This window comes from Phyllobates terribilis, unplaced genomic scaffold (genome assembly GCF_046119375.1).
Source record: "Phyllobates terribilis strain yellow unplaced genomic scaffold, ASM4611937v1 Scaffold_4__5_contigs__length_816908805, whole genome shotgun sequence".
In the NCBI taxonomy this organism is placed as follows: Eukaryota; Metazoa; Chordata; class Amphibia; order Anura; family Dendrobatidae; genus Phyllobates; species Phyllobates terribilis.
The window spans coordinates 712,777,752-712,800,178 of NW_027362764.1; the positions used below are offsets into that span (position 1 = coordinate 712,777,752).

A 22,427-nucleotide genomic window follows, 5' to 3' on the forward strand; every position below is an offset into this window, starting at 1 on the left:
CTCAGGGCAGCCGACGTGGATGATGGGGGTAGCAGGAATCACTCAGAGACGATGCGGTGTGATTCAGGGTCTTTACTGGTGACAAAGATAGACCCTCCCGGAGTACTGGCTAGCGATTGGGGCCTGGTCAGTCCTTGAGCAGATGGGATCTCCCCTGGCCAGGCGGAGTTGTAGGCCTCCCAAACTAACTGTACTCTTCTGGCTACCTTGCTAGAGGCGGGTATAAGTAGCCCACGTCCCTGAGTGTACCGTGTGGTGCTCACCCGTATGGCCGGTGACTCGGGGCCTTCTAGTAGCTTCCGCTCCACGACGGCGGTGCTGGTCCCATGCGTGTGACCGTGCCTTCGGGTTTCTTGGCCAGAGGACCTGAAATCCCCTGCCTGACGGATTCTGCTGCTGGGTAGGAGTTAGTCCCCACAGCCTCGGACTCCGGGTCCGGTAAGAAATCTTCTCAGTCAGGGCGAGCTCTGCAGCTGCCAGCCCCTGACTCCTTGTAACACTGCTCCCACAGAGCTCCTGTTGTTTCTTCCCATAGCTGCTTCTCTTCTCTGTCTCTACTTCTGGCATGGCCCAGGAGCTGGGCCCAGCCGGAGCCACAGCTCCCTGTCAGCCCTCCTGGCTGAACTCTCCCCCTGAACTCTCTAACCCTGCCTCAGCCCCAGGTTTATATAGGGGAAGTTCTTCCCCTCCCAGGACTGGGCAGGAGGTGTGGCATGCATAGGATTCCTGACCAAGAGACCTCCCACCTGCTCTCAGACATAACATTGCTGTTACTGTGGAAACCAGACCCCTGGGGTGCCACACAATGATGGCTGTTTCAGCACATACACGATTGTAGAAAACACAAGTGAATATTTTCAATGTCAGTACACATCAAGCACGGTTGTCTCACCTGTCGAAAGATCGGTTTGTTGTTATTCCCATCATGTATTAATATAATTACTTGAGTGAAGCTGCTCAAAGTTGAAGGTCCACCCGAGGAGTTATCATCCACTGCGGAGACGTTCAATATATACTGAGTTTTCAGCAGCTTTGGTAGCGGCGCTCCACGTAGTTTTAAGATACCTGCGGGACGCATTGAATGAGTCCTCATACAAGACACAGTATAATCGTAGTATAGTAACAGTATAGCATAGTCAACGTATAGCGGTAGAATTCTTTATGCGTTTGCTTAGAAATTGGATATTTTTCTACCTTTCTGACTGTCCAAGTCAAAGTTTCCCTCTTCATTTCCTTCAACAATGAAGTATGATACGCTGTCACCATCGGGATCTTTTGCATGAACCGTGGCCACCAAGGTGTTTGGTCGAGCATCTTCTGACAAGAAAGTGTTATATCTAGAAATGATCACATAGACATGATCATAATCACTAGATAGCAGACTGTGAGAAACGATTAATCAAGAGATATGTAATCAGTTCTTCTTAATCATAAATAACCACTTAAAGGGAATGCGGCATCAGAAAATTACGCGTTTAAATTATTTATGTTAAATGTATTTTTTTTAATTTTTTATTATTATTTCTTGAAAATCAGAAATCTTGCAATATTCACATTGGACACTAATCCTTATACTAGACTCACACTTCCTGTTCTGTACAGAAAACTTCAGTAGTCTCATTATCATGACAGACAGGATTACAATCTGTATATACAGTAGATGCCACAAGATCTACAATTCATATATATTCATTCATGTACAATATGAATGGGAAATTAGAGGTCTGTCCAAGAATCTATCCGTTCTTAGGCCTGCCTTGTACCCATGACAAGAGATCTACATCTAGAGGAAAGAAGGTTTAAAGGGACAAAACAGAATTAGGATTAATCTGCAGGTAAATAGCATTAAAACCATTTTAGGCTGCCTTACTAGAGCAGTGGTAATAGGGAGAGAATTAATGTATTTCCTCCCAGTAGGATGTCAAGTCAATGGGGCGGTGTCGGGAGCAGTTACAGTCATCACTCACTATAAAATGAGCACACTGTAATCACTCCCCCGCACTTTAATTGACAGCCTGCTCCACAATGTATGTGCAGCGTATTTGTGCGAGGAGCTGGCTGCCATCAAAATTAACTCTTTAAAGGGACTCTTTAACCTTTCACCTTGGAAAATGCTACTTGCCTGCAGATATATGGTCAATCTGCATGTAAACAGCGTCACAATTCAGCCTGGCTGCCTTACTAAAAGTGCGGCTACTGGGATAAAATTTATTTATTACATGCCGGGAGCCGCCAGCTTTCAGTCATAGGACGTGTACGGAGCGGCTACAGACACCTCTCACGGCTGTAGGCATGACCGTGCAACTTGATAGCTCCCTTTGCAGCACATCTATGCAGAGTGAGCTGTCAATCAAAGTCACTGCTCGCAGTATAGTGAGGGTGCTGTGAGCGGTGACTGTAGCTGCTCCATGCACGCCCCATTACTAAAAGCCGGCGGCTCCAGGGAGGAAATAAGTTCATTTTCTCCCAGTAGCTGCACTTACAGTAAGGTGGATGGGCAGCATTGTAACACTATTATTTTGTAAATTAACCCTATATATATTGCTCTACAGGCAAGTAGCGTTTTCTCAGGTGACAGGTTCTCTTTAAAAAACAAAAAAAACAAAAATGAGTGTAAAACAGTAACCAAAGTGTCTGTTTTTACATTAATTCGATTTATTTAAAGACAGATCTATTCAACATTTTTTTCCATTTTGCATGCTTTTGCACCATTTGTAAATGATCCATACTAGATATGTTGCAAATGGATGACAACTGGCTATGCCAGCAGAATCTTACCAGTTCCTTTGCACCAAAATTGACCTTGTTTGCAGTCCACTGATATATTGGATATTAATGGTATAAGATAACGGTACTTACACAATTTGGGAGAAAATAGGGGCTTCGTCATTGATATTGGACATCCGTAGACGCAGTGAAGCTGTTCCTGTACGAGGAGGGTTTCCTTGGTCTATGGCAATCACTACAAACTCATACATGTGGTTGGCTTGTTCGTAGTCTAGTCTCTGCCTGGACACGATGACTCCTTGTGATGTGATGGAGAATTCTGAGCTCTGGGTGAAGTAAGAAATCTCTGCATTGCTCCCGGAGTCACAGTCTTGAGCTGCAACTAAAGTACAAATGCCATAATGGACATATATTATACAGTATATACAAATGCACAACAAATATAAGACTTCTGTGGATTGGTGGGAACTGAGACAAACACTGCACCTTGTAAGATGGATGTGCCCACAGGAATATTTTCCACAATGCTGTCCTGACTGTAAATCAACTTATGGAACGCGGGGGAGCAGTCGTTATCATCGGTGATGTGTATTATGACCTGGGTATTAAGATAATTACAGGATAAAACTATAACACAAGTTTAATTAAATGGTGTAAAACAGTTTGAAAGGTTCCAAATAATTCTCACAAACAATTTGTAACTTTTGGCGTTGGAGACAGCGGCAGCAGAATACTACTCTCAACATTGTCCCTGGCTGGTGCTGATCACAGTGCAAGCAAAGGAAAATGATGAGAGATTCCTTCAGCACCCGGCGGCTGGAAACAGCACTAACTGTACCGCTGATTCCCAGGTGCCGGTATGTGTGATTCTGATGCGGCACACGGGCAACACACAGTTGCCACACAGGTGCACCGAACACGAATATCTCCGATATTGGTTTTTCCAGTACCGGAAATATCATGACATGTGAAACCGGCCTAAGGTAAATATCACGCGTTGTACATTGTTGTGGAGCCTAAGTTTTATGTTTTTTTAAATATCCTCTTTTTTATTCTTTTGCAGATATCGGCCGACATCGTTAGGAAAATAAAGGAGATGCATGTCTTTTTTCACATTTTTCATTTTTTTTATGCCCTAAAATTACTACAAAAATACATTTGCAACATTTGTCCACCATTTTTTACATGGGATACATGGTTTTTTTTTTACAGGGGTGGCACTAGTAACCATTATTTCTATTGGAAATGGCTTTCTTTAATTTAGTTTTTCTACCTTTTCATATATTTAGTTTTAATTTATTTCACACATTGTGCTCCCCATAAGGTCATAAAAGACCTTTTGAGGGAGGTGGGGACATTTCAACATTTAAATATTTCTTTTTTTTTATCTGATTTTCCCTGTAACTGGAGCTAGTATATTAGCCCTATTTACAGGAGCCTCCTGGCTGCACAGCGGAGCTGCCTGGGTCTTCTATGATCCAGCAGCTTCTACTTCATCCCTATACCCAGTGATAACATGATCGCTGGGTCCAGTGGAGGAAGCGCTTTAAGTGCTTCCTATTACTCTATGCACAATTCTTGTTCAACGCTATGTATACAGCAATAACAAATGTCCACCAGGACCTGCTCCTGCGACGTCAGCTTCTGTTTAACGTGGACAGGGGAGGTAGCCATGGGCGAGGTACTAGTATTCCACGCCCTGGCATGCTACATGAGGGTCCTGGCAATGTGTGTGGACTTATTCTATGGAGGCGCTACACCCTTATAGGCCACGTGATGTCTATGACTTTGGCTGGTCAGGACCAGATGTTGAATAGTTCAATAAGGGAGACCACCAACCAAACATAAACAGTCTTTTACTGAACATCAACTTGGTGGGAACTATGTACAATTGATAGTGGGTGCATAACTTCACGAATGTTTCCTTTACAACATGGATCATCTTCTCACATGGTCTCTCTACATCTTCCAGGCTTACTTGTTTCTGTCTCAAGTTTCTCTGTCTTCACCATAACCCAGCAGACTACTACAGTCCAGTAAGTGAGAGTCCTATACTTCAACCAGCAGTTTCACATCTTTTTCCCCGAACTAGTTTGCCACTATGGCCTTTACTTAGCTTCTCTGCTTGCTGACACCTTGGGACTCCCACCCAGGGCACTCTCTTCTTCTCACACTCCCTGTTCCGTCCTGGCCTCTCTGAGTTGTAAACTTAGGGCCATACTGCTAGGTGTCTTCTCCCAGGATCCGGCTCTGGTGCATTACTTCTGTCCTTCTGTCACTTTTTCCTTTTTCTACTCCGGATCTCATTATCCATTGCCTTGGTCTCCACTCACATCAGGGACACCCATGTCATGTGGTTCTGCTGATTAGTCAGACCTTAGGTCAGCTTCTGTTGCACAGTGGGCCTTATCTGACTTCCTGACAGGAAACTGTCTCTGTCTCTGCACTTTAGCTTAACAAACTCTGGGCTAGTCCCAATCATTAATCCTAACTCCCCCTACTGTCAGTCAAGCTACAATGGCGTCACTAATGACGCATGTCACAATACACATCACACATTATAACAATGTGTCTTCAAGGAGGAACACATGTCTTCAAGGGGGAACGTGGGGAGTATGTCCATCTCCTTACAACCAGGCGCCACTGAACTCATTTTACAGGCGGTGCTGGTCATGGAGGAGACATTGGAACCAGAAGTTCAGGGTGGCGCAGGCTCTGTCCAGCCACTAAGATTAGGATGGCTGGGACCTGCAGTGCCATCCAGTCTGACAGTATGCGTGTGTGTGTTGTCCAGCTGAAGTAATCAGTTCCCTGCTCCAGCCTATTGGAAAGCATCACCACCTACTAAAGCCTCCAGGTTACTGCTGGAAACTGCCAGATATATTTTTGTGCTTCTCTGGTTTATGGCTGTGTTCTCTGCTCTTGTATAGTATGTGTATTCCCTGTTTTGACCTCGGCCTAACGATTTTGTACGTTCTCTGACCTCTTGGTTTTGACCTGGCTACCAGATCATTCTCTTGCCCTAGTTCGCTCCTCCGGACAGCAGTCCTTCCGGCGAAGAAATCAAATGGACCCCTTTATAAGGCTAGATCCCCGTACAGGAGTTAAAGGTTGAAGGCCGGGGTTCCTATGGTTTTTGCCAGATGGAGTGGCTTGCGCCAAGTCTGTCTGAGGTAGACTTTTTGAGCCTGTAGCCTCGGACAGACATTACAAGTGGTAACAAACCATCTTTGCCTTCTCTATGAGGAGTCTGGCTGTGTCTGATAGCCAGCTCCTCAATCCCACAGCTGAACAATTGTGTACAAATACTCCATTATTAGTACATCACTGCAGAGTAGAACACAGACCGCTCGTACGTTTATTGTCTATGGGTGATCCGGAAATAGTTAAAAGGGGTGTTTGGTCACAAGATATTGATGATCTATCCTTAGGGAACCATTGAAAGATGTTCTATGTATGACCTTACCTCACCTCCATATATTTCTTGACTAAAGGCCCTTAAAAATCTAAAGTGGACTATTTACTTGACCCAATGACAATCTGGCTCTGTTCAGCCGATACCTCAGTGACACTGCTGAGTCCACTTTCTGCCTCCAGAGCCTTCACCAACAAGTGATAAAGATGATGTTCACTCTCGTAATCCACAGCATGTGTCAGGCTCAGCTCCCCGCTCTCTTGGTTAATGGTGAACAGGCCATTGGGATTCATCAGTAAGGTGTAAGTGATAGCTTTGCTTTGGAAGGACACGGCTTCCACAACCGCCATCCTACAAGAAAAAAAATAAAGTTGTTCCATCCTATTTGATTTTTGGTGACAAGAATCTGTGTAGGTCTTCACTCTCCATAGAAAATGGACCCAAGGTAAAGATTAGGAAATTGAGGGGAAAACAAACCGGTTGAGCCACTTGACACATAAATGTTCCTCTGCTGGGAATCAGATCTCCACCTATCTAATACTAATGGGCTATACTTAGGATAGGCTATCAATTTTACATAACCGAAAAACTCCTCATCTAGACTTCCTTTTTTTTTTTTTTTGCTTTTCAGAAAAATTGGACTGATTTCCATCAGAGTGCTGGATCTGATTTTCATCCATTTTTGGCCTTTGTGTTCAATTTTACCATCAGTGTTTCATCTGTTTTTCTTTCTATGCAAAAAGAAAATTCTAAGCTTCCACCCATTAAACAGTAAAAAAAATTGACAGCACTTAGATGATACATATTTGGCATCTGTGCGCTGTTCGTTTTTTTTTCACTGACCCTTAGTTTCAATGGGAGAGTTTGATCAGTGAATTAGATAAAAACCAGCGAACACTTGGCTGTGTTCTCTCTGTGAAAAATACAGATAGAACATCTACGTGAAAAACGGACGTCTGAATGAGGTGCTGCAGTAACTTTACATGTTCATTTCCTTGGAATGAAATTATCTTAAGTCTCTTCGATTTGCTACATGAAATGTCTTAACAGCATAATTGAAGTTTCTACTTACTTCTCCCCAATAGCTGTGGTTTCTGGGACAAACACACTGTATGTCATATTGGTGAACTGTGGTGGCCGTAATCCAACCAGGATGGAGATAGAAGCGTAGGGACTCTTCTTTGCATGTTTGTCAGTGGCCTGAACGGTCAGGGCATATTCCTTGTTCCATGTTAATGGTAAACCTGTTGTACTAATAACTCCAGTATCTTTATCCACCTTGAAGAGTTGGTCTACACCTTTATAGAATGTAAAAAGTTCAGAACAAAGTAAAATATAACTTTTTGATAACTTTTGTGATTTTTATAAAACTTCAGATGGCCATTGCTCAGCAGAGGAGCTATAGACACAAAATCCTTTTAGTATATTTTAGAGCAGACCTGAGCAAAGTGGAAGGCTATGTGGAGGCTCATGAGGATATAGGAGCCTATGTAGGGGCTCATACTGTATATAGGAAGCTATGTGGGGCTCATGCTGTATATGGGAGGCTATGTAGGAGCTCATACTGTATATAGTGGGCTATGTGGGCGCTCATACTGTATATAGGAGGCTATGTAGGGGCTCATACTGTATATAGGAGGCTATGTGGGCGCTCATACTGTATATGGGAGGCTATGTGGGCACTCATACTGTATATAGGAGGCTATGTGGGGGCTCATACTGTATATAGGAGGCTATGTGAGGGCTCATACTGTATATAGGAGGCTATGTGGGGGCTCATACTGTATATAGGAGGCTATGTGAGGGCTCATACTGTATATAGGAGGCTATGTGGGGGCTCATACTGTATATAGGAGGCTATGTGAGGGCTCATACAGGATATAAGGGGATGTCAGCATACTTAAATCTGCTCAATATTATGTGATATAATTAAAATGAATATAAAATAATTAGATTTAATATGTTAATATTAATATTGAGCAGAATTGTTTTCAGCCTATTTGTTTGGCCCTCCACAACAGTCAAGGTCTCTCATGTGGCCCTTTGGGAAAATTAATTGTCTCCCCCCTCCACTGTTCTAGAGTTATTGGAGTAATAATAAAAAATAGTAGCAAATGTTGGGAAAAGTTTTACAGACACCTGTATAATGCTTGCAGATATAATATAAAGTTAAAAGGTAAAAAAAATAATTTTGTGTCACATTTAAGTGCAGTCCTTATTTTTTATACAGCTTTATACTACCTTCCATGAGATGGTAAGATATGCCACCCCCAGAGCTCTCATCATTGTAGTAATGTGCCAGTAGCTGGTATACAATAGTGCCTTTTGGCGCTTCAGGGTCCACACAAGCCAGGTAAGGGAATGGGTACATGGTCCACTCCAAGCTCTCCTCTCTTGGTACAACAATGGTTATATGGCACAAATACCAGTCACCATCTGCAAACAGAAAAATCAACCCAAATGAAGTTAGATGTTACATTGTGTTAAGAAATCCTCCTTTAATTGAATTATTTGGGGGTCAGCCACTGGGATCCCCATTGATTAGGGTTCTGAAGAGCAGCATCTGAATGGAGCAGAGATCGAGCATGCACACCTCCGCAACATCCATTCTTATTGGGAGTGCTGAACACCAGACAAGCCAAGAGCTATCTCCAGGAGTCCAATTATGAATGGAAGGAGGGGAGGGGGTTAATCAAGAAAGTCAGAAGGCATCAGAGCTCACATCTCAGGAATAGAGATAGCAAGAGAAAGCCCTGAAACATTGGACAAATACTCCACACAGTAATGTGTTGTACAACTGCAGTACAGAAGAAGATGAGTATAGTAGTCTGTAGTAATAAAAAGAATAAATTGGTGTAGGAAGCGAGAGAGGAAAGGTGCCAACAGCAGTGTCAGGCCACTATCAGTATTTGGCCACGGCCCCACTATCAGTATTTGGTCAGTATTTTTTCTCAGCAGTGGGAGCCAAAACAAGGTGAGGAACAATCAGAGAAATGGTATAATAGAAACAATACTGACCAAATACTGATAGTGGGGCCGTGGCCTTATGCTGACCTATGTCGCGGTCCAGTCTAATGGGCACCTCTGGTTTTGATCCGACGCCTCCTCTTTTTCTACAATCCCCGTCCTCCTTCTTGCTTCATGTGGGTGACGTGTCCTACATCATCCACCGAGGGTCCTCCAATGCGCTCCTGCGCAGGCGAACTCCTCTCTGCCCTGCCGAGGACGGAGTAAAGTAATGTAATGCGCATGTGTAAGGGGGAAGACTGGGGTGTAAGTATTTTCAGTACAAGGGATCCGGAAGTGCCGGGGCCGTGCCTCTGGTTGCAAGGGGAAGACAGACTTTGAGCACAGGAGTCAGGTGACCGGGAAGCTGGGGGCGTGTCCAGAGCTCAGGCGTCAGGTGACCGGGAAGCTGGGGGCGTGTCTAGGAAGAGGGAGAAAAAGGAGGTTTGCGCGGGAAAGCAGGCAGTTGACAGTTGGAGTCAAGCCCGACTAGAGGGAGAAGAGACGCAGGGTAAGTGGAGCCGAGCAAGTGAGGTGCAGTGTTATGAACTAGGGGCTCAGCGGGTCAAACCGGAGACCACCTGCTGCCGCCAGAAGACGTGGAGCCTAGCAAGTGAGGTGCAGTGTTATAGACTAGGGGCTCAGTGGGTCAAACCGGAGACCGCCCGCTGCCGCCAGAAGGCGGAGCATTGTTTATGCGGGGAAGCCAGAAGAAAACAACACCGGCATCAGCCGGCAACTGCCTTGTGGGGAACAAGAGTCAGCTAAGTGTAAAACTGCCGATTACAACAGTGTCGACTCTGCTACATCTAGCCAAACTGTGGATTATCGGTTATAGCCTTTTACCTGCTACTCCCTTTGTTGTCCCCTGTCGTCCCCATATTTCCCCTGTTACTCCCTGCGTGGAGATTGACCCTGTTACAATAAATCCCCCCTGTTTATTAACCTTGTACTGGCTGCTCTGTGTTTCTGTGTCACTGCATCTAAACTACCTGTGTTACACATGCGCAGGGAAAGGGCAGAGAGCACTGACACATGTGAACTACAATACTTTCCTCGGTAAGGCAGAGAGACGTACGCCTGCACAGGAGCTTGATGGAAGACACTGCGTGGATGACGTAGGACACGTCATCCAACAGAAGTAGGGTAGGAGGACGGCGATCGTAAGAAGAGAGGAGGCGCCGGATGAAGACCATAGATTCCCATCAGATCTGTCTCCGTCATAGGTGCTAGGGATTAAAGATTTTTTTACAGTTGAGATCAGTTTACATTACTTCACTCAGGGGCGGACATACCATTGGTGAAACCTGTGCAGCTGCACAGGGGCCCCAGAGGTAAGAGGGCAAATTTCGACCTCCAAGGCTACAATGCTACACGCGTTTTTGATTTGTTTTATTTATGCGTTTTTTATGTAAATTTTCAGCCGTGTTTTAGAGTACCAGCAAAGTCTATGCGATTTCAGAAACCTCATGCACACACCTTGTTTTTTTTTCCTGATTGTTTTGTCAAAGAGTTGCGCTTTTGCAAAACGCAGCATGTCAATTCTTTCAGCTGTTTTTCAGCGTTTTTACAGCCTTTTTCACCCATTGAAAGCAATGGGTGGTGCAAAACGCTGCAAAAAATGCAGGTTTTGCTGCATTTTTGGTGCCAAAACCTGAGTATGTTAAATTAGGTATTTTTTTGGTCACTAAAGTTTATCAGCATGCACAAGAGACAAATGGACAGTGACAAAAACGCTAAAAAAAATGCGCCAAAACTCAGCAAAAATTAAGGAAAACCAGCTTTTTTTGAGGCAAAAACTTGACTGCCAAGAGAGCAGGTTTGGCGCAGAAAAAATAGCAACAAAAACGCCACGTGTGAACATAGACGGAACATTAGGAATTGTTCGTTATTATGACATATTGTTCTGTAAATGGCCTATATGTTTGTCTTACACAAGGGCCCTCTTCAGTCTGTGTCCACCAATGATTTCACTTACTTGTGAACTATATTGAAATGACTTTAGCTTTTTATATTCCTGTAATTTATGTAATTTACATAGTGAGGTTTATTTCAGAATTTACATTTAATGGGGAGGACTGGTTTAGATCTCCAGAAAGCCGTTCCCTCCGGATAACCCAGTATATCCAGTATATCCATGTGTTCCATATACAACCCATTGATTTCAATGGGAACTGTTTAATGTTGTATTTCTCCTGAGAGGCATTGCAGGAAAAATGAGCACTTGCTGGATAATAGCTGAAACCTTTTGATCAGTTTATATGGGTGGAACAAATGCAATGCATATATATAATGGGCCGGACAAAATTGTTGACTTTCTTTCACATTACAAAAACTCTTAAAGACTTGACTATAAATACGTCATTTTTATACCTGGTGTAAATGTCCATGTTCTTCTGAATCTGGGGATGTTCTTTTATTTTTTTGTTCCTGCGCCTCTCCTTTCCTTAGATATACATCCCTCTTACTTCTATGTAAGTCTAGTCTTTTTAGCCAACAGGGCGTGGTTAAGAAGAAGATGCTCATAGAGAGAAGTTGAGAACCACACCCATGTGGCTTAAAAGACTAGATTTATATACAGGGAAGAGGGGCCATGTCTCAGAAATAAAGAGGCACAGGAGCAAAAGAAAAACAATGCCAGATTCAGGAGAAGAGCAGCATTTACACTGTGCAAACGTTTAAGGTAAGTGTGGAAGAAATGCTGCAAAGTAAGAATGCTTTCAAAAATATAAAGGTTAATTGTTTAAAAAAAAAAAAAAAAAATGCAAAGTTAATGAACAAAAGAAAAATCTAAATCAAATCAATATTAATCAGCATTAATTCTTCTAGGTATATTTGCATAATGTCAGGGTTTTTGTAAAACTCTAGTCAGGTGTTTGAGTAACTAATTATACTAAACAGGTGATAATGATCATCATTTTCATATGTAGGTTTAAACATAATCATTAACTGAAACAGAAACAGCTATATAGGAGGCTTAAATGAGGTGAAAAACAGCCAAACACTTCTAGAAAGGTGAGGTTGTGGAAGACAGTTTCATATCACAGGTCATACACCATGGCAAGACTTGAGTAAAGCAACAAGATACAAGGTAGTTATATTGCATCAGCAAGATCTCTCCCAGGCAAATGTTTGGGGTAATTTTCCTGCTGCAATATTAACTTGGAGCCAGTCAGATGCCTCATTGATGGATAAGTATCTGACTGTATTTCTCAGCATTGAGTACACCAAGCTCACTGAGCAACACGATGGACTATGGACGCAGTGGGTGGCCGAGGACACTTAGTGCAGCAGAAGAAAGACACATGCTAACTTCAAAATCAGAAGATGTCCAGCAGTGCCATCAGCTCTGGCAGCATCTGCTTGTTAAATGAAGTCTTGCCAGAATTGGCCTTTATGGAAGAATGCTGGCAAAAGAGCCATACCTTAGACATGTAAACAAGGCCAAGTGACTCAACTATGCACGAAAACATAGGAACTGGGGTGCAGAAAAATGGCAGCAGGAGCTCTGGACTGATGAATCAAAATGTGAAATATCTGGCTGGAACAGTAGGCAGTTAGTTCATCGAAAGGCTGGAGAGCGGTACAATAATGAGTGTCTGCAGGCAACAGTGAAGCATGGTGGAAGGTCCTGCAAGTTTGGGGCTGCATTTCAGCTAATGGAGTTGGAGTTATGGTAAGGATTAATGGTGTCCTCGGTGCTGAGAAATACAAGCAGATACTTATCCATCATGTAATACCATCAGGGAGTCGTCTGATTGCCTCCAAAATTTTTCTGTACCAGGAAAACAACCCCAAACATCCAGCCAATATCATTAAGGCATAACTTCAACATAACGAAGAACAAGGAGTCGTGGTAGTGATGATCCGACCCCACAGAGCCCTGATCTCATCATCAACAAGTCTGTCTGTGATTAAATGAAGAGATAGAAGGATTAGCACAAGCGACATCCTCAGAAGATCTGTGGTTAGTTCTCCCAGATGTTTGGAACAACCTCCCGGTGAATTCCTACAAAACTGCGTGCAAGTGTACAGAGAAGAATGGATGGTGTTTTGAAGGCAAAAGGTGGTCACACCAAATATTGATTTTACTTAGATTTCTCTTTTGTTCATTCACCTTGCATTTTGTTAATTGATAAAAATAAACTATTATCACTTCTATTTTTTAAAGCATTCATACATTGCAGTATTTTTTCCACACCTGCCTAAAACTTTTGCACAGTGCTGTATTTATGGCAAGTGACAGTTCCTCTATAAATAAGACATTTATTAAGCAATTTAAATAGCGCAGCTATTTATTAGCATATTAGTTCAATGTCTTGTTACCTCATATTGAATGTAGTGTTGGTCACTTTAAACATCTAAGAATCCATTTTAACGTACTTGTCTTATGAAATAAACCCGTAGCAGCGCCCTGTGGTGTTTACTCCTTGTAAAGTGCATTGTAAATGGTTACAGAACCGCATAACCTTGAACTACATCGTTCATTGTCAATTCTTCCCTAAAGGCAGACACACTATCGATACACGGCCATCAGAGCGCCGGATACACTTTGGAGACCTGTTATATCATCGAACCAAAGGAAAAAAAAAAATCATATGACTTGTAACTCAAGAGAAATGTATACAAAATATTATGGAAAAAGAAGGATTTTGAAGTGCTCTTTAGAGAACATAAATTGTATAATAAATTACTCATTGCTAGAATATGATACTGTTATCCATAGAGAAACATTATGCAATCAACTATGGGCAAAGTAAATTGGTTTAGGGATTGTATACTTTAGCAATAACCTTTTAAATAAATTTTCATCTGAACCCAGTCTGATGTTTAGGATATTGCTCTTAATGTAACTCCTCACATATAGAAGTTGTTACGCACACGCCCGGGCAGACTAGTGTGAGCGTGATTAGTGATCCCACTGTACCATGAACCGAGGAGTGCCTGGAGGGGCGTAACTAAGTATCAACCTGACCCGACCAAGGTCACACGGTGGCTCAGTCGACTCCGTGAACCAGGGAGGAACCGAGCAGAGGGACCAGGTGCTACTCCAGGTCAGACCCCGGTCACAGCTGTTGACCCACACCGGGGAATGCAGGAACAGGCAGGTTAAACTGGCATATTGACTGGTGGGTACTGGCAGGCACGGCTGGTATGCAGACAGGTGGATATTGACAGGCACAGCTGGTATGCAGACAGGTGGGCACCAGCAGGCACAGCTGGCATGCAGACAGGTAGGAACGTAGGCAGGATAGGGACCAGTACAGACTGGGATACAGGAACAGAGCCGCAGGTGCGGTAGACAAGCAGAGAGGCGCAAAACCCGCAGATGCGGTGAACAAGCAAAGCAGAGCAAAACCGCAGATGCGGTGAACAAGCAAAGCAGAGCAAAACCCGCAGATGCGGTGAACAAGCAAAGCAGAGCAAAACCGCAGATGCGGTGAACAAGCAAAGCAGAGCAAAACCGCAGGTGCGGTGAGCAAGCAGAGCAAAGCAAAACCCGCAGATGCGGTAGACAGGACAGAGCTCTGTTCACATGGAACAGACTGGAAAACACAAGAAGATAGCTGGAACACAGGAGTTAGATACAGAGGGAGGGAAACAGAACGAGCAGAACCAGATACACACAAGGTACTTACAATGAAGTAGCGAGTAGACACAAGACTCACAAACAGAAGTACAGAGACAAGGAGTTGGAGTTAGGTGCAGGTTCAGATACTGCAGGAAAGAGGGAAGATACAGACATAGAGACAAACAAGTGACGGACTAGGACACTGTTCAGACAGGATCTGAACCAGGAACAAGATACAGGAGCGAGCCTGGGAACACAGCCCCCAGCGAGGCAGAAACTGACTAGAAGTCACAGGTACAGGTAGAGGCCCTGGGTACTCAGCCCCCAGGGTGGCGGACAGACTAGAGTCAGGACTGGACCTTGCAACTCACAGTTGCACAGAACAGACTGTAAGAAAGTGTTGCTCAGGCACCTCCTACTGGGTGGAGGAGGTTTAAGTATCCAGTGACTCACAGCAATAAGCTGGGGACCCATTAGGACTGCGCACACTGTAGCTTTAAGAATCAGAAAGCAACAGCGCCGACGCCCTAAGCCAGCAAACAAGAGACATACAAACAGCAGGTACTGGAGCAAAAGTGTGCAGCCTGGCCTGAAAGGTAAGATTGCGGTCTTGCATGGTGGGAGATGGTAAGCCATGGAAGCACGCCGCCAGGGATGTTACAGAAGTAAAGTCAATTTTGAAGTGATACTTTTAGTCAGGCTTGGACTGGCCTAGAGGAGAACAGGAGAATCCTCCGGTGGGCCCCTGTGCAGTGCAGGAGTGGGTCACCACCCTCTTATATGAGCCATAGTTAGCACTATATACTTGATTCCCCACATACAGACAAAGGCAACATCTTATTAATGTAACAATCAACCCATCTTATTGGTTTAGAATTTTGTGAATGAGGATGAAGGAAATGTGAGTAAATGATTAAATTTGCTGATGGCACAAAGCTAGGAGGGATTGCTAATACTAGAGAAGATCTAAACAAACTGGAACTGTGGGCAGCAACTAACAGAATGGTTTTTAACAAGGAGAAATGCAAAGTCCTACATCTGGGCAAGAAAAATGAATAAAGCATATACAGAATGGGAGGAATAGGGCTAAGCAACAGCACATGTGAAAAAGACCTGGATATACTAATAGATCACAGACTGTACATGAGTCAACAGTGTGATGCAGCAGCAAAAAAGGCAAACACAATTTTGGAATGTATTAGGAGAAGCATACAGTCTAGATCACGTGAAGTAATTATCCCCCTCTACTTCTCCTTGGTCAAACCTCGTCTGGATTACTGTGTTCAGTTCTGGGTACCACATCTTAAAAAGGACATGAAGAAAGCGGAGCAAGTTCAGAGAAGAGCTACCAGGATGGTGACCAGTCTGCAAACAATGTCCTATGAGGAATGATTAGAAGATCTGGGAACGTTTAGCTTGCAAAAGAGAAGACTGAGAGGAAACTTAATAGCTGTATACAAATATATGAAGGGCTGTCACACTGTAGAGGGATCAGATTTATTCTCATTTGCACAAAGAAAGACTAGAAGCAATGGGATGAACCTGAATGGAAGAAGTTACAGATTAGATATTAGAAAAAACTTTTTGACAGTGAGGGCGATTAACGAGTGGAACAGGCTGCCACGAGAGGTAGTGAGTTTTCCTTCAATGGAAGTCTTCAAACAGAGGTTGGACAGACATCTGCCTGAGATGGCTTAGTGAATCCTGCATTGAGCAGGGGGTTGGACCAGATGACCCAGGAGGTCCTTTCTAACTCTAACATTCTATGATCCTATGATGATGAAAGTCACATTTGTACGTAGCTGAAAAGTGGGGCCCTGGAGTTGGTTACTTGTGGGCCCTTGGAACACCAGTCGGACACTGCTTTTAGTCCAATTCTAAATAAGTCAAAATTCTGTTCATCATATGGTGTATATGTAGAGAGATACATATGGACAAGAGAGACAAAGTAACTGTAAGCAAACGCCACCCTCTGCTGGAACAAACTGAAAGTGAAACAAAGAATTATGCTAGCAGGAACCAAATGTTCCTAGCAGTTTTTACAGGGGGAGAGACTGTTGTGTGCTGGACCTGATCATGTGACCCAGAGGGTTCCCTGGGTATAAAGGCCCTGTGTGCCAGATTGCAGGGGGCTTTTGGTGCCAAGAGAGCGCAGGGTGCGGATGTGCAGCCAGAGGTTTGGCGCCAAGCTGCAGAGTGGAGCAGACGTGCTCCAGAGGGACAGCAGAGCCCAGCGAGACAGGCCTCACCAGGAGGGCTGTGCTGCACCAGAGTTGGACATCGCCTGAGAGGCTCTGCATTCCTCACAGAAGCACCCTGAGCCCTGCGCATGTTGGTCAGAGTCAGGACCTGTGCCCCACACTGAGCAAGTTTCAGGGATCCGACGCCGCCTGGCAAGAGCCGAGGTCGGGACCCCCTTCCCCCAAGAGACTACTGTCGACGGTCAAGCCAAGAAGAGCTGAGAGAGGACCGTGGCAGGAAAGACGCGCCAGCAGCAGCGGAGGAACTGCACAAGTGAACAGAGCCGTCACTTACAACTCTCACCTACGGTACAAGGGACAGTTGGGATTAGGATCTCAGGTTGGGTGGGGGCCGTTTGGTGTGGGGGAGGCTAAACGAGATCTGATAGACTTTATCTGGAAGAGACTTGCGGCCTAGCGGGAAGAACCGGTGACCCCCGCCAGGGTCATATAAAGAGAAAGAGAACTCACATGGTGTCTCCCATGACTGGGTGCATCACACTGTTGCAAAGGACTGTACTGTTATTTACTGAAATATTTCTCATTGCTATTCCAAGTTGCTGTTAATTACCCTTGCTACTAACCCCTTTGTAGAATAGTTGTTACACATATAAAGTGGTTATATCAACCTCTGCCTGTTCTCGTAGAGAGTAGGACCCCAAGAGCCATTCCATGCTTTGAACAGTACTTCTTACTTTAATCCCTACTTTATATTATCACGATAACCCATTGATATGAATAGGGACTATGTAATGCAAAATTTTCCCTGTGGAGGCGCTGTCGATTACAACTGACCTCTTTTAATCATGATTAGTTTATGGTCGGGACCCCCCTCTTACAAAAGTGATCAATCTATTTAACCCTTTATGCCGTACCTTTACAGTGCTGCACATAGTACTCATCGCTGTAAGTGAAGGTTCACAAGTCCGTATAAAAATTTGTCAGAGTTTCGTCCAGAAAAGCGGGACGATTCTTTTCTCACTTGTCATCGGTATATAATCTATTTTTACAGCAGCAGCTATTATTAATCTTCTACAGGGCCATTTACAGTTTCCTATGTTACAGAATTGTAATGTATCCATAAAAATTGGACACCATACTGTAGCTCCGTATGGCGTAAGATTTTTTTGGTGCATTCATAGATTTGAATGGTTGAGTATCATACGATTTATGGAAGAAACTAGTGCATGCTACAATTTTTTTTCACATGCGGTCAGTGAAAATAATCATTCATCTGCACTGCCCCATTGCATAACATTGGTCAGAGTGCTTTTTTTTTTAACGGATAGCACTCGTACTTAAGATAATCTTATGGAGCTGTTCACATGACAGATTTTTTCCTCAGACCAAGTGGATCAAAACCGAGGAGACAAGTGTCTGATCAAAATCGGCAATGCAAGTCTATGGGTCAGTGACAAAAATCGGACTGCACTCAGATGCCATCCGTGCTCTGTCCATTTTTCACTGATTGATAGGAGAAGGTGGAGAAACTTTTTTTTTCTCATCAGTGAAAAAAAAAGATGAAACTCTGACCAAACTCCGATGACACTCAAACGTCAAAACTCTGACGTCAAAAGGAGGCCTAAATATAGGGCTCTTTTGGTCACCCCATTGGCACCCTGCATTCTGATTGCAGGATGCGAATGGTTTTCCATGCCCCCCCTCAAAATCTGACAAGTCTGCAGTCGCATAGGGTGACGCAGACTTGTAGCCTGAGACCGGACAACCCCATTAACTGATCTAATACTTCTCATAACTTTGGAACCTTGTTGACTCCAGTCTGGTACATTTTACTTGCACTGATAAATAGTAGCGAACTATAAGGACAAGAGAGATTTGTGTGTGTTTAGCTCAATCATGATTGCAGAAACTGACAAACTCTTATCAAGAATAGATCTTGATAAAAAAATAAATAAAAATTGTGGGGAGTAAATGTTTTTCTTTAGGACTTTTCATTTTTGCACAAATGTTGCTATGGCTTTTGAGCCATTTTCTACATTTCTTTCAGACCTCTTTTTTTTTTTGGGGGGGGGGGTTTGCTCACCAATATTTGTGTGGGTTTCATTATACAGATGTTTTCAGTTTTTTTTTTTTTTTTTTTTATCAATTGTGACTTTTCCAAACTGTTGCACAATTGTACATCAGTACTCTAGTGGAGAACAAGATCTGTTTATTCTTTTGCCCGGTTGAAGACTAATGTGCAACATTTTAGTCTAAAAAAAAAAAGAGGAAAAAGGCAAAAGAGCAAAAAATAAAATTATCGTTTTACTTGCACCAAATTCATCAGGAATTTGATGCAAAAGTATACCAGAGAAAAACAGATTGACAATACAGAAAAATGATGGCAATGATGAATCGGGGACAAAGCATATTAGAAAGCCTCGCTCCCTAGACTTAGACTCTAAGGGCTCATACCTGAAAAGTCGGGTGAGTGTCATGCAAGTACAATACGATTTTTCTCACCTGGTATCCAAATGACATCTCATTGACATGCGAATGCAATCCGTATGCAATGCGATTTTAACATTAGCTTTTACATAGAGTAACTCTGTATGTCATTTAAAGACCGTTTTCAAATTAAATATTCTTAAAAACATATAGATAGCTCGCACTGACGTCAGTGACGTGAACGGAGTTCATTGGCTATGAACTTCGCTTACCGTATTCCCATCACTGATGCTGCGTTAGCACGAGCAGCTCAGTGACTCTGCTGGATGTCAGGCTGAATGGTCGCATCATGCCACCTTTCAGCAAGGCATCTAGATGTAGCAGAGTTAGACTTGTTGCGGGACAAATAGATTATCTTCTCGTTGGACAGGTGAGGAATATAGTGTTTATTATTTTTCCTTTTGCCAGAATAAATGGGTGAAAAAGGGAGGGGAGTATTTATTTCAATTAAGGTGTCTGTGTCATTATTTCCAATAAAGGACTTTATTCTGGATGTTTTTTATTTGCAATATGACTATGTGGTTAGTAATGGGGGCGTCTTATAGACGCCTCTCCATTACTAACCCTTAGGCTTAATGTCAGCTGCCAAAACAAAGCTGACATCAACCCCAATACTATTACCCCACTTGCCACCGCACCAGGGCAAGTGGGCAGAGCGGCGGTTAAGCACCAGAATTGGCGCATCTTATGGATGCCCCATCTCTAGGGCACCTGAGAGCTGATGTTCTTAGTCTGGGAGGGGGCCAATATCCATGGCCCCTTCCTTGCCTATTAATATCAGCCCGCAGCTCTCTGCCTAGCCTTTGCTGGTTATTAATTATTGGGGGGTCCCCATTTTAATAGCCAGTAAAGGCTAAGTATACAGCTGTGAGCTGATATTAATAGCTGGGAAAGCTCCATGTATATTACCCCCTTCCCAGGCTATAAACATCAGCTCCAGCTGTCCGCTTTCCCTCAGCTGGTTAACAAAATTTCAGTGGATCCTAAGCCATTTTTTTCATTTATTACTAAAATACATGTACAGTAAGCTACAGTCACTGCATTAATTATGTATGTCACTGACATATTTCTATCTATTCTATTTTGATGGGTCATACTGTGAATTTACTGTATTCAGCTGATGAAATGTCGGGTTTTCTAGTAGATGGGTGCGGAAAAATCGGACGACACACGCATTGTCCGAGTGCCGTGTGATTTTTTTCTCGCACCATTGACTTGCATTGGCGAGTCTCATCTGATATATGCAGTCACTCGCAGCATGCTGTCATTTTTTTCTCAGTCCGATCTGAGTTGAGAAAAAAAATCACAGATGAGCAGGAAATAATTGAATAACATTAGGCAGAGTGCAATCCGATTTTTTATCGGATTGCACTAGTCCGTTTTTCTCGCAGATGAGTATGAGCCCTAAAAGCGACTTCTGGCTCACACAAGAACCCCAGTGTGATCTGATGAGTAGGAATTGCAGTCATGTGAGTGAGAAGAGGGGCAGATCGGCACGGGAAACTAGGGAAGATGGCAATAGGAGAGTATATTAATGCACTTAGGCAACGTTCACATGCTCAGTATCTTACATTAGTATTTGTAAGCCAAAACCAGGAGTGGGTGATAAATGCAGTAGTGGTGACGTGTTTCTATTATACTTTTCCGCTGATTGTTCCACTCCTGATGTTGGCTCACAAATACTGATGTAAAAAACTGACCAAATACTGAACGTGTGAACGTGACCTTAGACTGCATTACATACTTATATAGACATGTTTTTGGAATAAAAATTTCACGGGAGTGCTTTTTTAAGCTCTACATAAATTCGGGATCGCCATTTATTGCAGTAATGGCACAATGTCCGTTCCTTACCTTGCTCCAGATTATGCACTTTCACTTGTATTTCTGTCTGTCCTCCTTGCAATTTATGAGTTAGATACAGCCGGCCAGATCCACTTTCTATCCTTAGCGGAGGGTTGGAGGGCCAGCTGATTTCAAACCATTTACCCCGATATCTTCTGTCGGGAATGGTAAAGACGGTCTCCCCAAGGGCCCCTCCCGCAGGAACTCTCACAGTGAAGGATGTAGATATGGCTTGGGGGTAGATGGAGCGAACCGGTCTGTATTTGGAGGTGAAAGGAGGAAGCATAGGAGTGATTGGGTTTGGTAGAAGAGATGTGGGGTAAGTAGTAGAAATAGTTGGCATTTTTAGTGGTATCTCTGGAATTGAAAGGTGCCTAGCAGTCCCTGGTCTGTAAGATGCATGGGACTTAGGAGCAATGACAGGTGGCTTAAAAGTAGACTCTGCTACATTGGTGGAGATACTTTGCATGACTACATTTTTCTTCTTGCAGCTCCTTCTTGTTTTAAGGGGTGCCCCTCTTCTGCCATCAATATTTGTTCCAATTTTTGTAAAGTTACCAGGTGTCTTCAAATCCTGCCCTTGATCTTGTACTTCTTTCAAAGGGCAGATCAGGACTCCACTTGCAGGATTTTGCTTCATAAATCTTGACATTTGCTTGTTCCTTGCCTGGCATTCAATGACAAGAAACATCAGAAGGATGTGAAAGCTTATAGTGTAGTCATCTGGGGGTCTTCTGCAGGAGCTCACAGACCCTGGCCACAGAAGCATCATTAGATCACACAGCACTGAGCATGGAGTCAGCAGGAGAAATCTGGCTGGGAATTTGCCGAGTTCAGTGGTCAGATCCAGCCTCTGCCAAATGCAATGTGAGAGCTGTAAGCTCCCGTCACCCTGCTCCATAGACTCCAGGACACTCCCCACCCCTAGTGACAATGTGTAATGCAGCCAGGCAGCGTTACCCTTATTACATGGCACCACACACTACTGATGGGCAAATTGTGCTTCATCAAGGATTATCCAAAATTTTGGGAAAGTGCCCGCCACACACAGCGATTGGTCTCATTTGCTAAATGATAATTTTTTCAATGAGATGGAAACAGGGCACAAAATAGACAATGTAAAAATAGACACTAAAATTAGAATGGATGATCTCACCACACTCCAGATCAGATG

At 43.5% G+C, this 22,427-nt stretch overlaps 1 protein-coding gene across 1 annotated transcript in view; it reads right to left on the bottom strand.

Moving 5' to 3' along the window:
- Positions 1 to 22,154, bottom strand: part of LOC141264712 (neural-cadherin-like) — a 158,038-nt gene extending 135,884 nt beyond the window's left edge. The window contains exons 1-8 of the mRNA XM_073676979.1: positions 21,263 to 22,154; positions 8,384 to 8,578; positions 7,215 to 7,440; positions 6,289 to 6,493; positions 3,214 to 3,325; positions 2,860 to 3,109; positions 1,195 to 1,337; positions 893 to 1,065 (exon numbers count right to left, since the gene is read on the bottom strand). Of these exons, the coding sequence (XP_073533080.1) occupies positions 893 to 1,065; positions 1,195 to 1,337; positions 2,860 to 3,109; positions 3,214 to 3,325; positions 6,289 to 6,493; positions 7,215 to 7,440; positions 8,384 to 8,578; positions 21,263 to 22,154 (2,196 nt within the window). The remainder of the gene's footprint in view (positions 1 to 892; positions 1,066 to 1,194; positions 1,338 to 2,859; positions 3,110 to 3,213; positions 3,326 to 6,288; positions 6,494 to 7,214; positions 7,441 to 8,383; positions 8,579 to 21,262) is intronic.
- Between the last annotated feature and the right edge of the window lie 273 nt (positions 22,155 to 22,427).